The sequence below is a fragment of the Sinocyclocheilus anshuiensis genome, unplaced genomic scaffold (genome assembly GCF_001515605.1).
Source record: "Sinocyclocheilus anshuiensis isolate Anshui unplaced genomic scaffold, SAMN03320099.WGS_v1.1 scaffold732, whole genome shotgun sequence".
In the NCBI taxonomy this organism is placed as follows: Eukaryota; Metazoa; Chordata; class Actinopteri; order Cypriniformes; family Cyprinidae; genus Sinocyclocheilus; species Sinocyclocheilus anshuiensis.
The window spans coordinates 1-1,815 of record NW_015554133.1 but is presented as its reverse complement, the minus strand read 5'-3'; the positions used below and the strand labels follow the sequence as shown (position 1 = coordinate 1,815).

Here is a 1,815-nt window from a genome sequence, read left to right as displayed (position 1 = left end):
ATTCTGCCAGCCTGTCCACATGTTGATATCCTACATTTTGGTAGTCAACAGCCTATTAAAAAACACAAGCACAAAATATAATTTTTTTCCTCCCCATCACATTTTTTTTGATGCATAGTTCCATTGATTCGGTTATTTTCACACAATCTGTATAGTACAAAGCACTAACGGAATAAAACTGATTTGACTCGATGCATCTTTGTTGCCTACTAATGACTTTAGTTTAAAATCTGAGCAAAGTCTGGATTTAAAGCAGTAGTAAGAAGTAGATGTTGATCCATCCTTGTTTGAATTATTCTAGTTTATTTGAAAGAAATACAGAGGAGTGGCACTTACCGTCTCTTCATCATCATCCTGACCAGCATCCTCTGGTTCTGAGGGGAGTGGTGAAACAGATGTTTCAGAGGGAACCGGTGAGACAGCAGTCCCTGAGGGTCCAGGTGATGAAGGAGACTGTGTGGGGTCAGGGACCAGTGAAGGGGATGTAGAACCCAGTACAGCCGTGTCACTGCTGGTGACCAGGGTGGAAGAACCCAGTGTCAGTGTGGAGGAGGGTGGTGACAGAACAACCTCTGGATCTGCAATGGTGTGATCCTCGCTGATGTCACAGAAGCCCTCATCTTCCTCTCGCTCCTCCACATTAAGGTCCTCGATGAGTTCTGCCGTCTCTTCAGAGTCTGGGTTCATGTCCTGCAATGCCTGTCCAGTCTGCTGGAACAGATACTGCACTCCAATGAGCTCACCTGGAATAAAAACAAACAGGAATTAAATACAATTGTTGTGTATCATATTTGATACATAAGGCATTTGTTGTAGCTCATATAGTGCAAGTGTGAGAACATGGAGCTCATAGTCGAAGAGAAAAAAAAAATAAACCTATACTCAGTACAGTAAATGGTCACCAAATATTACTAATAATATCCAAGTTATTCTTTCTAAAAATAACAATTACTTTCTAATAGTAAAGACTTCACAGCAAAATGACGTGAAGTATGAGCTGAAGGTAGACGTTGGTACAATTATACTGAAAGGCCTTTTACTTAAATATCAATCAGATGACAGAGAGCATGTTTCAAGAAACAAATTTGATCATGTTGATAATTTAGAGGTCTAAAACACAGATATAGTAGACTTCAGAGGCTTAAATATAAAATTTTGACTGAGATTACACAGAAATTGCAAGTTAATTAAAAATAATAAATGAGATTACACAGAAATTGCAAGTTAATTAACAATAATAAAATGTTTTTACCGGTGTAACGTGCAGGAGGACAAAACGTGGGGACCACTGTCCTGCCAAACAGCTTTTCATAATTGCGGTTTACACAGTGAACAAGTTCTCCTGTGTAGCTGCGCAAAGCTGATGGCTCCGATGACAGCGAAGCAGCCTCCCGATCCTGGTTCCACCGGTGTAGACCCTCCAGCAAATAAATCTGAAAGTTCAGACTGTTTGCACTGGTCCCTGTAAACCGACAACAGTTTTTAGGGAGTGTTAAACACACAAAAAGACACTTAATGTTCTTTCTTTACATATGCAGTGTGTGTGACAAAGACGTACCTGCGATGAAACGGTTAAGGTGTAAATGAAAGGATTCAAGAGAAGTGGAGCCTCTGGCACATCTGTATGTCTTCAGAAGCACACCTCCCTTGGTTAAGCTCCCTGTCTCTGTATAGAGCGCAACACCAGGGGGGTCTTGGATACACTTGACATGCTTCTTCTGGACACTCCAGACGTGCTCCATCCTTTCTCGGTCCAGGAGAGGAACACCTAGGGAGTCATTGCCCTTGCTGCTCAGGAGCTCGGTAAGCAGTCGT

The 1,815-nt window shown here is 41.8% G+C and overlaps 1 protein-coding gene across 1 annotated transcript in view; it reads right to left on the bottom strand.

The window, feature by feature from the left end:
• Positions 1-1,808, bottom strand: part of LOC107670295 (uncharacterized) — a gene marked incomplete at its 5' end in the record, with an annotated part of 2,890 nt that extends 1,082 nt beyond the window's left edge. Inside the window, 4 exons of the mRNA XM_016462863.1 lie at positions 12-52; positions 337-743; positions 1,253-1,462; positions 1,559-1,808. Of these exons, the coding sequence (XP_016318349.1) occupies positions 12-52; positions 337-743; positions 1,253-1,462; positions 1,559-1,808 (908 nt within the window). The remainder of the gene's footprint in view (positions 1-11; positions 53-336; positions 744-1,252; positions 1,463-1,558) is intronic.
• Between the last annotated feature and the right edge of the window lie 7 nt (positions 1,809-1,815).